The sequence below is a fragment of the Clinocottus analis genome, unplaced genomic scaffold (genome assembly GCF_023055335.1).
Source record: "Clinocottus analis isolate CAN_PGR_092001 unplaced genomic scaffold, fCliAna1.0.p SCAF_21, whole genome shotgun sequence".
Lineage (NCBI taxonomy): Eukaryota > Metazoa > Chordata > Actinopteri > Perciformes > Cottidae > Clinocottus > Clinocottus analis.
In genome coordinates, this window is record NW_027175943.1 from 5,008,303 (window position 1) to 5,026,056 (window position 17,754).

The 17,754-nt window shown below is 48.9% G+C and overlaps 1 protein-coding gene across 5 annotated transcripts in view; it reads left to right on the plus strand.

The window, feature by feature from the left end:
• The window catches only part of pcdh7b (protocadherin 7b), a 105,815-nt gene extending 95,817 nt beyond the window's left edge, over positions 1 to 9,998 (plus strand). For 2 of the 5 annotated variants that reach the window (XM_068587689.1, XM_068587692.1), the window contains exon 3: positions 6,061 to 9,998. In XM_068587689.1, the coding sequence (XP_068443790.1) occupies positions 6,061 to 6,596 (536 nt within the window). In that variant the 3' untranslated portion in view covers positions 6,597 to 9,998. Of the gene's footprint in view, positions 1 to 4,768; positions 4,788 to 6,060 lie in introns of all 5 variants that reach the window. The other 3 variants (XM_068587693.1, XM_068587694.1, XM_068587695.1) reach the window with 3 other exon arrangements.
• The last annotated feature ends 7,756 nt before the right edge of the window (positions 9,999 to 17,754 follow it).

Consider the following 17,754-nt stretch of genomic DNA (forward strand, 5'->3'; position numbering starts at 1 on the left):
ACTGCTCCGAGCGGGATTGCCGCGCCGCCGAAGAAATCTCCGCCGCCGCCGTTATTGCAATCAATTAATGCCGGCGCCGGCGGGGCGCACCATGACTTGCGTTGCCCAAAAAGGTCACCGCTCCCCGGGACTCTTCGTTTGTTCTCATCTTCCCCTGCACCGCTGCGTGTGCCTTTCCTCTCTCCCATCCCGCCTTAATTGTCTGGCAAACATCTCAGCAAGAGAAAGACAAATATCGCTTTTTTTTTTTTTTCTTCGCTTCCTCTTTCTCCTTTCCCGTGGATATTGTTCCGCCTGAACCCGCCGCCGCGGCGTTAATAATTCATCAGCTATTCTTTTTCCCGACGCTGCTACATTTCCTCCCTCACCTTATTTTCTCCTCTCGGGCCTCCTCTCTTCTCCTCCCTCCATATCCTTCCTTTTGGTTCCCCACAGCCACCTTTTAGTTGCGTGTGCGTGTGTGTGTGTGTGTGTGTGTGTGTGTGTGTGTGTTCAGAGCCAGAGTCTGTCTGTCTTTGATATGCCGAGGACCTCTCAGCTTCGAGGCGATGCCACAGGCGCCCTGCAAAGCCAGACAGCCGAACACAGCGAGCCTCGCGCTCAACGCCGTAATTAGTCGGCGAGTTCCGCCTAATTAAGCGGGACCCGATTCCAGGCGGGAACGGGGTGGAACGTGAGGAAGACGAGTGCGCGGGGGGCTGCGTCTGCCGCCGCCGCCGCCGCCGCCGCCGCCGCCGCCGCCGCCGCCGCCGCCGCCGCCGCCGCCTTCCCCGTTTGAGCTTCGTCCCCATCCCCGTCTCGCTTTTTGTTTGTTTCTTTCGCCGTCTCTCGTGATCACTTCTCATTTGTCTCCTTTTTTACACCCCCCCCCCCCCCCCCGCCCCCCCCCCCCCCCCCCGCCTCCCATTTTGTCACGAAAGGCCCGAGCGTTTCCAGCAGCTGGTTTTCTCGGGATAAATATTTCATTCTCCCTCCCCTCAGCCCACACGGAGTAATCCCTGTGACACCCAGCAATGTACACTGTCATCTTCACGCCGATTGCTCCGCCGCGTGAAACAGATCGGTCCGCACAGGCAGGCCCTTTGATGAGGCTGCGCGAGGCAATCACGAGAACCATTTCTCCAAGCCGGGCTCGCTGCACTTTCCGCCCCGACCCTGAAAACTTTCCCCTCTTCTGGTCTCCGTCGAGGAGACGTACGCTTTTTTTTTGGGGGGGGGACGAGCGCCAAATGGCATCCGGAGGTCACGCCGCCTTCGTTTTCCTGATGTGACGGAGGTGTATTGGATTGAGTTAATGGTGGAGATGGTGGCGCCTGGGAATGGACCCAAGCACGCAGGACTGTGTTGTCGGGGGGGGGGGAGATAATTTGAAGCGTTAAAGCGGCTAAATCGAGGTCTTCGGGTTGATAAGGTGATGCGAGCATGTGTGTGAGAGCGCGTTACCGCGATGTATTTACGGCACAGCGCAGCCCTTTGTTGTCAAAGTTCCCTTCATCGCAAACTCTCTCCTCTCCCGTCCTGTCCTCCCTCCTCCTCCTGTCTTTGCTAATGTCCTCAATTCTCTCTCCTCTCCTCCTGTCTCCCCGGCTCTCCTCTCCACTGCTCTCTTTGGCAGTGTGTTTGGCCTGTGACGGCCCAGAGGCAGCCATGCTGTCTTCTCCACTCAATCTGCCGCTTCCCTTCTCCCAGGCCCTGACCCTGCTATACTCAGCACACACTCTCTCCTATTCCTTGTCTCTCTCTCTCTCTCTCTCTTTTATTCTCTCTTCCCATCCCTCCCTCTTTACATCACCCCCCCCGTCTTCATCCTGTCCCGCGTGCCCTCGTCCTCTCTTCTTCCCGCTCTGACCCCGATCCGCTGTCCGGCCGACCGCAATGTCCGCGAAAGAGACGCGGACGCGGACGCGGCAGCGCACGCGGACACATCACCTCTGCTTTGTCTCCTCTCCCCGTCTCGGTCGCTCCCTCTTTTTTTTCCCTTTCTTTCCATTCCACCCTCCATCCCCTCCCTCCCTCCCTCCTTCTCAATGCCTCAGCTGTTTGGGCCGAATCTGCCGGCGAGAAGAAGAGAGGGCGAGAGGGCGAGAGGGCGAGAGGGCGAAAGGCGGCGGCGCTTCAGTCCGCAGCGGTTCATGGCGAGAGCGGGAGAAAGGAGAAAGTGATGGTGCGGGGGAACGACACAGCTCAAGAGGGAAAGTGCCGGTGACGTAGATGAATGCCGACTGGCAAGTGGACTTGCTGACACGCAGTGAAAGCACAGTGTACAGTGCTGTGACACAAACAACACACACGAACGTGTAATTGCCCAGAAATGCCCACGCAACAGACATCACTGTGCATGAGGCCAGAGGAGATGTCACTTTAACCCTCCGTGTTGTTTTCTTCCTCTCTCCCTCCGACCACTGCAAACGTCTTCGCGAGCGCTAAAGCAGCCGCGTCCAATCGCTACTGTAACCCGGCAGCGGAGGCCCTTTGAAATATCCCAGAGTGTAAGCCAGTCAGCTGATAGGGTGGCTGACTAAAGCCGGCCGAGAAAAGCCGCGGCTCAACCGATGGCCCACTTTTCAGCCCGCCTCCCCCCCGCGCACAAGCGAAGAAAGACTTCGCCGCCGACAACAGCGCGAGGCACAAATATCCGCGAGCGCCGCTGCGCCACAGTGGAGGATCCCGGAGGGCAATCGTCGCTTCAGCCGCACGCGACTTTTGTCCATCCGGAATTACATGTCAGGGGGAAAGCCGCGGCGCTCTCTCCGCTCTACCCATCGACCCCCCTCTCTTTCTCACTCATCCGTCAATCATTTCCTCTCCCTCCTCGCTCTTCCGGAAAGCTTCTTTTGAGTAGATGTAAAAAAAAAAAAAAAAGGGCTAATGGCTCGCGTCGAGCGTGGGGCCTTTATGGGCGCTGGCTAAAAAAGCTCTCCTCTTCCAGCGGTTGGAGGAAGCGGGCCCAGACTGTGCCACTATTTTCGCGCTCCGGGTCCCCAAACAACAAGGGCCCGAGCCCCCGGGGGCGTAACCCGGTATGGAGGGCCTCCTTGTTCAGTCTCTCAGTGTTGCAGCGAGGCTTTTTTCTTTTTTTTAACACAGCCGAGTGACCCACTTGTATTGTGTTATGTTGGAGTTGATAGCGTGAGCTCGCGGGGTGTTTGTGAATATGCAACAAAAGCCGGCTACAGCGCTGCGCGTGCTCTTCGGGCCTTTTCTTTGAAGATGTTTTCTACGTCCTGATTTCTGAATCGGGTCTTGAAAGGCTCTATGAATATGTTTGGGAGCCACGTTGCGCGTCCTCGCCATAGAAATACTTGAAACAATTACACTAGTGTCTTTTTTTTAGCACCCGTAGTATGATTTGTTTTCATTCTGCGGCCTCACAGTCTCACATTTAAAGTAAACTTTGACTTGAATGAGCCAGCGAAGGTTTAACAGGGAAGAGTGATGAGGTGAATTAGCGTTACGCGCAGCTATTCCTAGCTAACGCCAACTCAAGCATACTTTTCGTCCAGAGCTGAAGGACAGATGGATCTAAATGGTTCACTCATATTGATGGCCCAACCCGATGGGAGGTGGCTCTTGTAAAGATTGGCGTAAAAAAAAAAGAAGAAGGAAAGAATACAGCATTCTTCCTTCGATGTAGCGGCCCAGTTCATTAGCTCAGCGGGAAACGTCTTCATTTTGAGCGAGCCTGCCGAGTCAATGGAGCATGGCCAGGAAATAATCAGCCTCCTTTCAGTGCAGACAACACACAGAGAGCCGGCTAACAACCTCAGCGGCTCACCGCGCACGGCGGCGGCGGAGACGTGACGCCGGAGGTCGGCCGCTTACCCACGAGAGCTGGAGGAAGCGAGAGGTCGTCCCCGCTGATTTTCTTCTTCATACCCTTCTTTTTTTTTTTTTGTCTGTATGCGACTTGGGGTGAGGAGGCCATTGGATAAAGCATTTCAGGAGCAGGGCGCCGCGGGGACCTCGTGAGAGCCGCCGTGCATTGTGGGTAGCGCGATGGCTCAATCGTAGAGGTGAACGTGAGCGAGACAATCAGTCGCCGCTAGCCACTCGACTCGTTGATGTGTTTGTCAAGCCGAGACGTTGGGGGGGGGAAGGAGGGAGAGGGAGGCAAAGACGTCTCCTCTCCCCGCCCATGGCCGCCGTTATCATTTCCACCACATCAGCTGGCATGCTAACTATTTGTGATCGCCGGTGCATCCCGCTATTTTGTGTTAGTTTCTTTGCCTTTCTCATTTATTTAGCTTGTTTTACATTCCATCGCACCGCCAACAGAAGTGGAGCTGACAAATGATGAATAGTTATGTTATATTCATTTCGAGCTGCTCCCTGAGGCTCTGGCTATATATTGACTGGCACTCATTAGCGGATGTTTTACAAAAGGTAATTTGTGTCACGAAAATGGATTCTAATAAGTATTTAGGAGAAACCGAGCATTTTTGGGCTGCGCAAGAATGGCACTCTCGAAGCAATGTTTTTGCTGAAAAAAAGGCATTCACATTTGTTTCTTGTGATTAATCAATCAGTCGGTTTTTTATTCTGACCTTTTATTCCGACCTATCCGTCCTCTGCTGTCCTCGTCTCGGCCGCATCGTGTCTTCGGCCATGCGTCTGCTCTGCATAACTCGGTGTCCTTTAGCGGCAGTTTCAATGCTTCCTAAGGTTTCTCATACAATATATATATATATATATATATATATATATATATAGAAATTATTGCAAGTGCGATACATAAAGAGTGATTTCTGTTCTATTTTGTCTTTTACAGGAGAAAAAGAGCATTAAAAGTAAGCCATGGTCCAAACTCTTTTGAATTTTTTTTTTTATGTGGGCAAAGGCATGCTTGGCTTGGTTTGCACTCACCCTCCGCTTTTGCTTTATTTTTGGTTTTCCATACTTTGCATCAGGTCATGAATAAATTACATCCAACAAAGCATCTCTATAACACTGGCACTCTTATTAACTCTTTGTAATGTCATCAGGTCAGGGCCGTGGAGTAGACTCCTACTTCTTTTCTTACAGTTTTGTTATATTCAGCTACTCAGCTTTGTTTTCGCTGTATTTGGGATAACTCCCTCCCCCCCATGTTGCACCGAAACAGACTCTTGCGCTGTCTAACATTATGACGTCTGTCAAAACTGTTTTCCTGGTGTAACATTGCGAGCACGTCATTTGCTTTCCCCAATAATACAGTAGACATAGTTAATCTGAGGCCGGCTTCCAGCTAGGTAATTGGTTAAGAACCCTATTAGTGGATTTAAGAGGATATCGGGGCGCTTTAGCCAGACAAAGCTATTAAGCTACTTAGATCAGAATGTGATTGCCGTCTGTCAATCACCAGATAAGGAAATGGGGTGGGTCTTTTTTTTGGCGCTCACATCTCACAAACACACTCACAGAGCAGGCCCAATTGTGCATCTTACATTTTAGATCATGGCAAACTGAATCTGAACTCCCCCCCCCCCCCTCCTTCCTCCTTCCCTCCCACACCCTCCTCTTCCTCTCAGCACAAACACGTTTTGAAGCATGACATTATTTCAACTCTGATTCACGCTACTATTTTTTAGTTTGAGGCTGTTGTCGTAGCCAGCGGAGTCTTCTTTCCATTGGTGTTTTCCCTTTCTGTCATGTGGTATGGGCTCCCTGCATGAAAACAAATGCAATTTTGTTGTCTTTTTTTTATCCGTCAGAGCTAAATTCTCTCCACGAGCGATAAAAGTCAGAAGTTGCATTGGCTGTGACATCCGGTGCCTGGGAGCCATCGTGACCGTTTTTTTTTGTTTTTTTTTGTGGTTTTTTTTTCCGTTGTATTCTTTCAAACCTTCTCCCATTAACATTTAGATGCTGTGATGACCTCATTAGGGAGAAGAAGAAAAAAAATACAAAACTCACGCATCTAATGAAGGAATCCATGATAGCCCAACCATGTGACACACACCACACCAAACACTAAGTGCTAGGAAATATATGTCTCCATGTTAGTTCATCATTAAATATCCCACTTCAATGGAACAAACCGTGCCTTTAACTCGGTTTTCCCTCTCCTTCTGCTTCCTCCAGACTCTCGGCCCTTGCCTGACGTAGCCATGACTGGCAAGTGCACCAGGGAATGCGACGAGTACGGCCACTCGGACTCCTGCTGGATGCCCGTGCGCACGTCGCCCGAGCGACGGCCATCAAAGTCAACCACCACCCCTCAACAACCAAAGCTTTCCACTTTCATGAGCGGCAACGGCAGCAGCAGCGGCGGCGGCGGCGGCGGCGGCGGCGGCAGCAGCAGCAGCGGCGGCAGCAGCAGCAGCAGCAGCGGCAGCGGCGCCGAGCCCGGCAGCCAAGAGACCCTCGCCCTGGCCGCCATGGCCAACGGAGACCCCACCGCCGCTCACATGATGGGCGACCGCAATCGCAACCTGCTCAACAAGAAGATGGCCTCCTCCTCCTCCTCCTACGAGGCCTTCGGCTCGCCTTCCTACGGCTCTCCGGGAAGCGGGGAGGAGACGCTGCACCACCCCACCGAGGAGATCCCCCTGGCGCCTACCGGGGAGTACAAGCCGACATCCTGCGGTACTCTGACTCGACGGGAGGTGTACCTGTGAGCGTCGAGAACACACCACCCGCTGTGCCGCGACACGTGGCAATGGAAAAAAACAACAACAACAAAAAAAACACAACACTAGGCATAGTTGTTACAGCTCTAGCGGCTTTTTAGCCAGCCTTGTTCTGCAAGGTAGGACGAAACTTACTCCAAAGACTTTTACGACAGCTCCTTAATGACAAATCTAAGTGGATACATGTACACGGTTTTTAAAAAAAACAAACAAAAAAACGAAGCGCTATTTCCGGCCATGACCTGGAAGACAGGAGGAGGAGAAGGAACTTTGACTTTGGGAGGAGGCTGTTCTACTGGCGAGTCGGGCTCATGGGACACGATCTGCTGCTTGACAGTCAATCTGTACAATAATCAACTCATTTTACATATACAGTACATGCATGCATTACCCCCCCCCCCCCCCCTTCCTGCCCACACACACATCCCCCATGAAGGCCCCATTCCCTGAAGATGACACTGTACAAAAGAGACAATTTCTTCTTTTTTTTTTCTTCCGTTTTTGTGTTTTTCTTTTTCTAGAAACAAAGCTGTAAATGTGGACTATTTGGACTTCAAAGTGTGTCGGTTATGCCTTCTTCTTCTTCTTCTTCTTTTTTTTTTTTTTTAAAGTTTCAGAACACTGCTCTGGCCGTGATGTTCAGTGGCTGCAACAATATATTGGACATAATGGCCTCTCTCATGCCGAGCCGTCTCAGCGAGACTGTTTGTGGTTAAAGTTGCTCAATAGCAGACCAAAACTTAACCGCGTGCAAATCTTATAAGGACTTGAAGCTTTAAATACTCAGCCCGGAAAACAACCCTCGTGTGAGTCCCCTTTTTTTTTCTTCAAAATGGAGATTCTTGGACCGACATGGGAGCTGATGGGATTTGCTGCTGGTACGAGGAACTCCTGAGGACTGAGCGGAAAAGTCGCTCTCTGTACATAAACATTGGACCACAGCAGCAGGCGCTAACCGCTATCATTCCCTTTTGTCTTGCTACCTTTCCTCAGTCTCTCGTTCTTTGTCTTTGATTGGCGGGGTGGAGACCACGCCCCTTTTACTCGATGCAAAATCGCCGCATCGGCTGGAAAAGGCATGCGCGCACACGGTCGCGGCGATCCGGATCACCTCGGTTGGATGCTATTGTGTATGTCAAGTTGTAATACTTACCCGTTTTTTCCCGCAATGTTGTATGCAAACACACGCACACACACACACACACACACACACACACACACAGATCCATTTAACTGAGGCCAAGGGCACTGCTGGACTAAAAGTCCTGGGGAAGCACACTGTGTCGTACCGAGATTAAAATACGAAGGTGCAATTGAAATTATATGTGCGTACGGGGCCCGATATGCAGTCCACAGTGTGTGTTTGTGGACTATTTTTAGTGTATACTGTAGATGTACACCGATAATAGGCTTAGAGGGGCGTAAACATGGCCGAGCTATTCCTAAAAACGGCTGCAAGGACATCTTTTTACTGTTATTTCTTTCTTGTTGTGTGATAGACAGAGCAATAAATATCATAATGTACACGTGGACAACACGCATCAACTTCTTTTTCACCTCCACTCGAGCCGTCAAGGTTACATTAACCCACACGTGGCTGTCCAAGAGTCCTTTTTTTGTTTTTTGTTTTGTTTTTTAAGTCACACTCGTAGATTGTGCTTTCCATCAAAACGTGGTGACGGCATCTTTGAGCAAGAATGTAAGAATCAGCTCAATGGAGAAACAATCAAAACGCAGCGTCTCTGGACGCGGCAGGTACCAGGATGTTGATGGATGAGAGGCTGAGAGGAAAAAAAAAGAAATTGGTGTCAAAGTGAAACCAAAGCTTCCCGCATAAAGGATGAAGCATTCCCTCATTTACACACAGAAGGAAAAAAAAAAAGCTTTTTTTTGTTATGTTTTGGGGGCTTTAGGTCTAAGTAAGTATCCACGTGATGGAGTTTCTCATTGAGATGAGGATGTGACGTCTCAACTAAATGAAATCCTTCGAGCTGACTCGTAATGACCACGAACACACAGACACACGACAATGTTGAGATGTTGTGCCTCCCCCCGTCTACAGTGATGTTTCTTTTTCGCAGCTGCACAGGCGCAAAATCTCATGACTGTAATAAAGCAAAAGAATATCAGATGCAATGGAACCTATTTTTGTTTTGTTTTGTTTGTATGTTAGCAAAACCCCCTTTGGTTTGACCGGAGCAGCTTTTTCTGCTTTCCGGCAATCTATAGTCTGTAAGTACTACTCGTTGGAAAGAAAGTGCTCCTATACTTATCAACTGTATACATAAATATTTACTTTTTACTGCACGTTTAATGGGAACTTACTTCACTCGATGGAGAAGGAAGAAGAAGAAGAGAAAAAAACCCTGTAAAACAAAATGTACAAAAAAAATGTTTCCCCTGTAAACATGGAAATCCACCTGGTTGCTTGCTTTTGTTATACCTGAAGTAACACGTAGTACAACTTAGTACATCAGTCCAGTCCATGCTGTTGTTTTTATTTTTCATACATGACACAATCTCGCCCGTCTCTTGTATAACCGCACACGCCCAAACCGTCCACTTCACGTCCACTTTGTATCACGAGAGTTGCAACTTTTTTTTTTTTTTTACCTCCATCTTGTATTTTTCTTTGGAATCCCGCACATGTGTTTGTTATCGTCCAAACCGTGGAAATGATCATGGCAATGTACTCTGTGTTTGACTTTTTTTTTTTTCTTTTTCTTTTCTTTATCTGGTGCCACTTTGTATATTTAGAGTGCTTCTGAAAAAAAAAAAAAAAAAAAAAAATACTAGAGTGAACGCAAATATGCAATTGTGCCTTTTTATACCAACGGGTATGATTCAACGTTGGATTGGAACGGTGCAGAAACAATTATGTTGACACGCTCACAAAAGAAGATGGGGTGGCATTTAAGAACGGACTGAAAATACATTTGCATATCTTAGATGAAATCCCGTGATGTCAAAGGCTTCTTGGAGGACAACCACTCAAATGCCAGTGAGTCTAATACACAAAGGGCGGTTCGCTGGGTTCAAATGACACGTTGAAACATCCATTCCTAGCGTAGCGCGTTACCGAATGAGTGCAGGTACATTCAACAGTTGCTTGTTGGTAGTAATAATAACGATATAATGGGGTTTTTTTTGTTTTTTTTTTCCTGTCGTGATCCACTCATGTACATGTATGACATCTGAGGTCAAGTAACCTTTGTGCATGAAACAAGCTCTAGGACTGAACATAGAAGCATAGCCAGATAGGAAATGTGGGCGGGAGAATGGAGGAGAAAGAAAAAAAAAAAACGAAATAAAGATTGCTCGGCGTTGAGGGAGCCTGGAGATAAAAATGCTAATGTGACGGTTTTACTCGGAGGAGTGGAAGTGATGGGAAGGGTGGGAGTGGGGGTGGGAGGAGGGGGGCTGCAGGGGAGAGAGGCTGACAGAACACACACCTCAGGATGTGCCGAGCGCCGCGGCGCTCGCGTGCAGATTTACAGTCGGCGCATCGGCAGGTGATGGAACTGCTGTACGCCAAATAAGCGGCGTGTGATGTTCGCTACGACGGTGCGAGGTGGCGCTTTGGATCCCTGGATCAGATGGGAACAAAGACTCTGCGTGGCGTGAGCCTCAAACAAAAAGACGACATGAAAGACCGGGAAAAAAAAAACATACATTGGCAACGACATCGAATGCAGCGTCGACTTTTTTTTTTGGGAAGTTCCTGCCACCGACATGCTTGAGGTGTGTGTCCAGTCCGCGCTCTCCTGCACTCGTATGGCCCTCACAGTGTGTGATGAGACTTGTAATATTAACCATTACTATTTGTCCTGCGACCTGGATGTTGATATAGAAATTTGAGGAACAAAATTTGTCATCGTTTTAATATGAGTCACTATGCACGCAGCTTAGCTGAACATGGCAAAGTGTATTGAACGCAAGTCCACTTCTATTTATGAGATATTTTACATAATTTAATTTGCTTTTGTACAGGTTTGTGTAAATAAATTGCTTGTCATTTTTGTCTCTGCAGAAATTAAAATATAACATGGTAAAACAAAGCAGTTGGTCTCATTGTCTTCACGCGTGTGTTTGCATTTCAAATAAATGATCCCCAAAAAAAAAAACTCCAGCGCTTTCAATTGGTCGAAGCACAACACCATAATACAATAACTCTTATTCAAACTGTGACGCACGGACCTATTTGAAGTACATGAATGGGGGTCAGCTAGCCGTTTACACGCGGCAGGAGCCTAGTTTCATTTGCAAAATAATAAAAAAAAATCCAACATTTAGCCGAATAATCCAGCTCGCGCGTCTGCATTTTGAGTTTTGCGCACGTTACCGCTAAAGTGTTAGCGAACACTCGCCTCCTTGCACAAAGCCGACGCGGAGAGACGTCAGCGTTCATTTGGGGGTCCCGTTCCTCGACGTGTTCCAGCTCCGGCAACCACGTCCAACATTGATGACGCACGCGGCAGCTGCATGTGTGTGTGTGTGTGTGTGTGTCTCCACACGGTATTTGCGCTTTGACGCGCCGCGCGTGTGCTCACGTGTTCCCGCGTGTGCGTCTCCTGTCCCGCCTGCATGTCTGCGTGATGTACGAGGCGATTACAGCGGAGGCGATTAGAGATCCATCGCCATACACGCTCTGATTAACAGAACGCCGCAGGACCTCCAGCACCTTCAAACGAGCACTGACGGCGTCGCAATGGAAACACTGCACCGTGCCACGGAAAATTCTCCCCCCAAAAATCGCCCTTTTTTTTTTTTTGCCGGAAAATTAGAGGACGGACACAGCTGGAGAGACGCGCGCGAGGCGGGGAAGTTTTGTTGTTGTTGTTGTTTGTGTACCATTTCAATTGGAAACTCAGAAAGTGTGGCCGTTTCTTTCCCGCACGTGTGTCTTCAAAAGAAGCCACTTCCAAGAAAGACGAGGTTTGGAATCATGTTGATATGCAAAGCGTCTGGCTCGTTTTCTTGTCCTCTCTGAAGCATTTTTGAATTGCCTGGCACGGAGTAAGCAGTGGGTAGTATTAATATTTTGTTGTTGTTTTTTTCCCGTTGAGAGAAGAGGAAAATTAAGACAAATTAGAATGAATGCGAATGCAATTAATGTTTAGGCGACGCATACTAATGAGCCCCGTGAATAAAACGGCGACCGGGTACTGTGAAGGACGTAAAGAGGAAGACGAGCGGCAATTAAAAGATCCATTCACATCACTGGCTCGTCGGAGGCGACAGTCAATAATACAGTTGACGTGCAACTTCTCAGATCTTTCAAAAGGTACATCCAGCCATGGCGGCGGTGATTGTGTACGCACGCGCTTTTCTTTCTGATTGTGTCGCGACAAAGTGTCGCTTTTTTAAAAAGGTTCGTCAGCAGCTGGCGCTTTTCCGCCGGCGGCAACGAACACCCTCTGGCAGCGACCTCGGCGGCAATCATTGCCGACAGTTGCCCCGACATCAACCGTCTCCGTGCAAAGCTGCAAACGGGCAACCCACGCTATGGAAAAGAAGAAGACGGAAAAATAATAGTCTGGCCGATGCGCTGACCTCCCACACAGGTTTGTTTTGTTTGGGGTTTTTTTTCCGCTGTGAGAACACAAGCACTAAAAGAGCCACAGGTGAAGCCCAGGTAGTCACCGTGCATTCACCTGAGGGTTCTCTGGAGGGTTCGGTGAGGGTTCTCGATAGCAGCGGTTCTCAACTGGTGGGTCGCGGACATGTTTGGAATGGGTCGTGGGCCTTTGCTTGGGCAACAAAATACTATTTTTTTTTTTTTTTTCATCCTGTGATTTTATTTTGAAGGGACTTTTTATGCTGCGTAGTGTTTATTTTACCAGCTCGTCCATGTTTTCAGCAGCTTTTGCCAGGTTGGGTCAAACCATTCTGATATGGGGGTCGGGGCTTTTTAGGATCATTAAATTAAACATCCTACTGAATATAAACTTCAGCTTTTGAACTCACGCTCATATTTGATTGAACATGTATTCGATAAATATCTCTAAAGGACGCCAATTTTGAACTCTCTCAGGTTCAAACTGCACCGGGCTTTCCATTAAATACAGTTGAGGGGTTGAGAATGTTCCTCGATTTGCGTGGCGGCTTGTCATTAAGGCCGATGGTTGAGAACCAGAGGTCCATCGGGTTCCGTGCGGGTTCTCTAGAGGGTTCTGCGAGGGGTTCTGTAGTTAGCGCGGAGCCCGAACCGCAGGCAGACGAGCTTGGGGGAAGGGAGGGAAACAGCCTTCCCCTTCTGTGAGAGACATCAAAGTTACCTCCCCTCCAAGCTCAAATATGTAAAGCAAATTAATGAAATTATTGATCACCCCAACATCAAACACGAGGTTTGCCGCTTCAGTGTGAATCCCATCGCCCGGTTATGCCCGCTGGTGCAAAAATAACGACTCAAAATCACATCACTTTGGAGGAATGGGAGGGGGTGGGAGGGGTCCGACCGTAAACCTTAGAGGAAGCTATTTGATATCCACAATTTATGACTTTTTTATTGTTTTTAGATTCTATTCTTCCAGCGCAACCGAAGGGAAATGGCGTCAGAGGAATAGCAGTTAAGGCTTTGTTAAATTGATTTCTGTTTCATATTTATTTTACGAATGCGCGGAGGGATGGAGGGCTCACTTCTTTCTTCTTTTCTTTTTCTTTTTTTTTTTTTTTATGTATGGAGCATGGAGCCGATAAACAAGTTCATAAGGAAGCTCCTGCAATAACTTTGATTTAATTGTGATCACATAAATTCGATCAGCATTTATCTGGCGGGCGATCACACCCCAGTGGACGATGTCTTTACAGTTGATTGTATTGCTCTCGCGGCGGAAATGGACACACACACACACACACACACACACACACACACAGGCGACGCAGTCACTCCCAACTCCCGTGATCACACTGGATCTGCTAAAGTCAGTGTTTTTTCTGATGGAGATTCATTCATTTGAGTGGATTTGCTGCACTTGCTTTATATTGCTGTGATTTGCAATAAGGTGGGTGGACTTTTATTGCCTGAACAATTCTGCCCTGCCAAGGCGGGAGCGGTTGAGAAGAAGTTGAGAAAAAAATGTGTATTCAAAGTCTTCAGACTGCGGCGCAAACAGTAACACAGATGGAAAGGTTGCCATGCATTTATTTGATGTCTGATTATTTACATCTGTTCCAGTCCGTGCATCTCCAGTATTTCCGTTTCCATCTCTACATGCGCGGTTACTCGGCCTCGGCTGAATTCCTCTAAATTAATGCATGCACGCGTTTACAATTTGATCCATTTAAGTATTAAAAAAAAAGGCAAACGGACCTGTACTCGTAGAGCTCTTTCCATGCAAGGTGCCACATCAGAACCAACAACCGTTCGCACTGCGCAGGCGCAGCGACCTGAGCAATTTAGGGTGAAGTGTCTTGCTCAAGGACACATCGACGGTCCTGCTCACCGCTGAGCCGCAGTCGCCCTAGGTCGCCCGATCTCCGACCTCGGGGGGGTCATGTCATGGTATTCCAACGCCCGGTTTCCAGTCCCGACTCCTCGCGTCGTGGACGTGCTCTTGCAGTTTGAAACCCGTAGCTCACGCTGAGCGCTCAGACGACGGTCGGCGGTCGATGGGGAGTCGGTGTATTTGCCGCCGCTGCCCCTGTCCCGGTGTGGGGGTGCTCATTTCATTTGGACGGCGTGATCATCGCGCGGTCAATCGAACGTCAAAAAGTCCGACGCGGGTACGTTGCTTCCCTCCCGATGAACATTTGTTGAAAACGTTCCACCCACAGGATCTCCGGTTACATGCATGCGTTGTGTGGACAGGAGAGGCACGATCTTCCGCTTTAGTTTTTGGGCCCGTCGCTCATTGGTTTTCCGCCCTCGAGCCGCGCACACGACAAACCGATTTCACCTGCGAACAAGGACGCGAGGAAGCCAGCGAGTGGCCCGGCAGGCAGGAGGTAGGAGTGATAGGGTTCCAGCGCGTGCGGGTCACTCGTTATTACCCACAAGGCTCTCTGCGACCCCCGCTGTCACATGACAGACAGCCCAGAAATGACCCGTGGCTTCAAAAACTGATCCCCCCCCACCCTCCCTTCGTCACAAGATCTCCGACGAAAGCCGAGGCTGCGGCGCTTATACGTACTTGTTGAAGAGGAGGGGGGGGGCGATTAATCACACATCAGTTGTGACTGCGAATGCACACAACTTCATATGGGCTGGGTTTATGTGGCAGAAGCAATTTGACCAAAAATCTATACAAGCCTTAGTCGTCGGAGCCGGAGCCGTGATGAATGAGAACTATACTTGCATACGAGAAAGTGAGCAGGGGGGGGGAGGAAAGGGAGTGAAAGAGGTGGAGGAGTGACAAATAGATGGAAGTAGACTGTGTGGGAAAGGGATCGAGGAAAAAGGTGACTGCTTGATTGAGTACCCGACAACCCCCCCTCCCTCCATCCCCCTGATACCTTACAGCCACACTTTGTTCTAAAAAGGTAAGCCTCGACAAAGATCGTGCGAATATGAATTTGCTGAAAGGCAACCAAAAACATCTATTCATTCAGAAAAGTTCATGCTTTTTTTTTTTTTAGGAAAGCAAAGTTTCTGAATATGGCGGGTGTCCAATGTGAGGGGTCAAACCTGGAAAGGTGGGGAAGAGCTTCTTTAAACCTGACTGTAACATTGAAAGGACTGACAGTGGGAAGAAATCGGACTATTCAGGTGCCAAATAAAGGCTTCATTAAGAAAATAAACGGAAAAATACATTTAAAAAAAAAAATTGCAATTTGGCAAACTGGACCTTTTCTACAAAAGACATCCTTGGAGCATTATTTGGTTTGTTTGATGTTTGTTTGAGGAGTTAAAACCTTCTTTCCAAAGCGAGTGCATCGATACCCTCAGTCCTGCGCACCACATTTTATGACTTGCTTCTTTTTCGTTGCACTCTAAATCTCATTCGTATGATTTCCTGCTATACAAAGAACTCGGTATTCAAAACTTGAACCACTCTGCAGATGAATCAGCGACGTACGCCGGACAGATTTGTGTTTTGACCCGGCAATAACACTTCCAACATCCATACGTGACGACATATTTGGAAAAGGAAATGATGGGACTATTAAAGGTCTAAACAAAAAGCTGCGGCTCCATTGTACATCGCCCATTATTGGTGTGCTCTACTACTGGACAATAAAAATAATGTTTGCCTTTTGGTGATGTTTAAAGTTCCCGCCACAAGGAGTTTTGGGGGCTTTTTAACATCCTATTGATTGCTACTGTCCGCTAAGCACACTCGCACATGTTGTCCTGTACCCGCACACACTCGCTCCGTCATCGATGTGACATTTGTTCACGTTGTCGCCACAGTGCACAGAAACACTCCCCAAGTCGACCTTTGCGGCTAAGCCGACTGTTGTCTACTTTCTGGAGAGCGACTGCCTCGGCTGGCTTCCTGTTTCAAACCCCCCGCACTCCGCCCCCCAAAAAAAGCCGTGCGCTTCAGAGTGCGAGGCCGCTCTTCATTTGTATGAACAATCCGAACATGAAAAGGACCTTTAGTCAGACGGCATTAATAATACATGATTACGATGCTCGAGACTTTGAAAAGCGATCGAGCGGCGGCGCTCGTTCGTTCGAGGAAAAGGCCGGCGCCTGGAATTCCTCACTTACGGAAGACATTGCGAGGAGGATCATCTTTGACATATGAATCATGAGAAGGGGGCGGGGCGGGGGGGGGCGGGGTGATAGCAAATGAAAGTAGCCGCGTCGGGAATGTTTCACTGCTTACACTTTGGCAGTGGGAGTGATATATCATCTCTGCCCTTTTCCACATCCGAAGTTACCGAGTCACACACACACACGAGTGTGTACAAAAGCTTCTTTTTCCCCTCCAGTGGAAGTGTTCCAGCTCAATTGGACTCCCGTACAATCGGCCTCGCCGACCACCGACACCTTCCCCTCCCGCCGAACCGAAAAGGGTGACCCGCGTGCTGTGAAGCCGCCGAGGCGAAAACTCACATCTGGTTGCCGCGGCTCCTCTTTGTTTGGTTTCTCCCTCGTCCCCGCCGTCGGCGGGAGCCTCACGCATTCCTCGCACATGCTCCAATTTGTTGCATTAGGCAGACGGAAAAGAGAGAGCGAGGGGGAATCGACTAGAAGGAAACGAGAGAGCAGCAAAACCAGCGCGTCTCTCTCTGCTCGCCTCATGCTGTTAACATGCACGGGGCACCAGCCATGAGCATGCAACGCATTTCCCTTTTCCAAGAGAATGATCTCAGTGATCTCATTATTTCCCATGTGGATGAATGTATAATGTACGGCGCAGCTGTGTGTGAGGGCCGGAACGCACACACACACCCACACACACACGCCCACGCGTGTGCGAGTGCAACCTCCTTGTGTGTCTCAAGAGCCCTCCAGCTCGAGAATGAACCCGTCCTCAAGTCGCGTTTGTTTGCGATTGCGCTGCTGGTTTGGCTCCCGAAGACGCTCGCACTTCCATCATGAATACAGGAAGGGCGGGGGTGGGGGGGGGGGGGTTTGACTCAGCAGTGATTGTGTTGACCTTACAGTGTAGGTGTGTGTGCGTGTCTCCGTGTGTGTCGGCGCTGAATCCTTGACTCACCCCGTGGCTCGAGGCCAGAGTGCAGCACAGCTATATTCCATTTTGACACTTTGATAGACAGCGAGCCATTTCCATCCCACTGTGCCCCGCCAGCTCTGCCACTCTGCTGCACTTCTCATTACTGTCGCACCAAAGGAAATCTCCACACAGGTACGTATGGAAGGAGTGCTTTCCCCAAAAGCTACTCGGTATGTGGCCTTTTTTTGTAAAAATTATTATTATCATTAGTTAGCTGTGTGCCGGGTACGTCCTCCAGCAAACGCATGTGCAACGTCACAAGAAGCCCATCAGTCACCGTTGAGGAAAAACAATCTCACCACAAGGCCCAATTAGCAGGCTTTCAACTTCATAACAAGATGCTCGTCATCAGAACGCGAAATTTGAATACATGGAGTGACAAATGGGCAATTTCAAAATGCTGCGGATGGTTTTTGAGTATAATTGAAAGGACAAAAAAAAAAAAAAAAGCTAGTTGAATTATGCATCAAATAGTAGAAGATCCACCATCTGCTTTCACAACAAACTTTTAACATTTT